Raw genomic sequence first — 1202 nt, forward strand, 5'->3', positions numbered from 1 at the left:
CTCTCTCTCTCTCTCTCTCTCTCAGATGGAGAAGATGAGGAAGCAGGCTCGTAGGCGGAGTCCTGGTGGCGGTGAGGTGAAGGTCACTACGACGGTGAGCACCCTAGGCCGTGGGGCCGAGCCGGTGAAGGTAAAGTCCAGACCAGGTGGACGCAGCAAAGACAGTCTGCGGCTGCTTCGGGACATGCGCTCCCTACAGACGTCCTTACGCACTGACCAGGTGTCCTGGGACTACTGAAACTCGGACAACTACAACCAATAAACTCTCTTTGGGAGACCACTTTGGACTGCACTGACCTTTTCTAGCTACAGTGACTTGTGCAGGTCGTCCAGGCCTGCTGACGGACCACAGTCCCTCAGAGAAATGGACGGTCCAGAATGGGGCTTTTGTCATTCAGGCTTGACCTGTTTGTTCGGCTTTAGGGTTGAATGGATCGAGTCGGGGCTGCGCATCATGAAATTGACCTTCACACAATGCAATAACCAATCACAGTGTTGTTTACTGTGTGCTGACCAATCACGGCGCCGGCTGAGGGCTTCTGTGGGTGCAATGCGGATCAATCACAACATCGCAGTGTCCCAGTGTGGAAAAGTGTGGGCACCCTTGGTCAAACTGTGTTTAGAATCCTTTTATAAGTGGAAATCAGTGAACACGTCCTCTACAAAGCACAATATTAATGCACAGTAACTGTTTATTTGCCTAATTTAACTTATTCTCAACAAACATGGCCTGTAATAATGCCACTGTCTGTATGTTCTGTTTTACTTTTTATTTAATATGTTAGACTCAGCAAATGACTAGAAACTGTGCACTAAAATCAGCAGGAACATGTCTTGTTTATTTAAATGAGTCAATTATTTTAAGTTTTTAACAGATTTTGACTGGGGTGCTCACACTTCTGCATACCACTGTGTTCCAGGGGATTTATTCCGGTGCAGATGAATGAAGGGGAGGCTCGATAATCTATCCTGATAAAAGGCTCGAGGACTCAAATGCTCACCACATTAAGAGAGGAACAAATTTAAGATTAACCACGGGATCACCAGCCCTGACTGCAGCGTGGTATGCTAATGATATGCTGATGATATGCTAATGGACCAGGCCGGCTACCTATACTATGGGTTTCTTAAAGGAACCGTTTTACCCAATTAAGTAGTTGATCAGCTAAGGCAGTGGTCACCAACCCTGGACCTGGAGATCT

The 1202-nt window shown here is 47.1% G+C and overlaps 1 protein-coding gene across 3 annotated transcripts in view; it reads left to right on the forward strand.

Moving 5' to 3' along the window:
• Nucleotides 1-280, forward strand: part of cep57 (centrosomal protein 57) — a 14924-nt gene extending 14644 nt beyond the window's left edge. For all 3 annotated transcript variants that reach the window (XM_037546390.1, XM_037546391.1, XM_037546392.1), the window contains exon 10: nt 26-280. In XM_037546390.1, the coding sequence (XP_037402287.1) occupies nt 26-238 (213 nt within the window). In that variant the 3' untranslated portion in view covers nt 239-280. The remainder of the gene's footprint in view (nt 1-25) is intronic.
• Nucleotides 281-1202: the final 922 nt, after the last annotated feature.

Source organism: Pygocentrus nattereri, chromosome 17 (assembly GCF_015220715.1).
Source record: "Pygocentrus nattereri isolate fPygNat1 chromosome 17, fPygNat1.pri, whole genome shotgun sequence".
Lineage (NCBI taxonomy): Eukaryota > Metazoa > Chordata > Actinopteri > Characiformes > Serrasalmidae > Pygocentrus > Pygocentrus nattereri.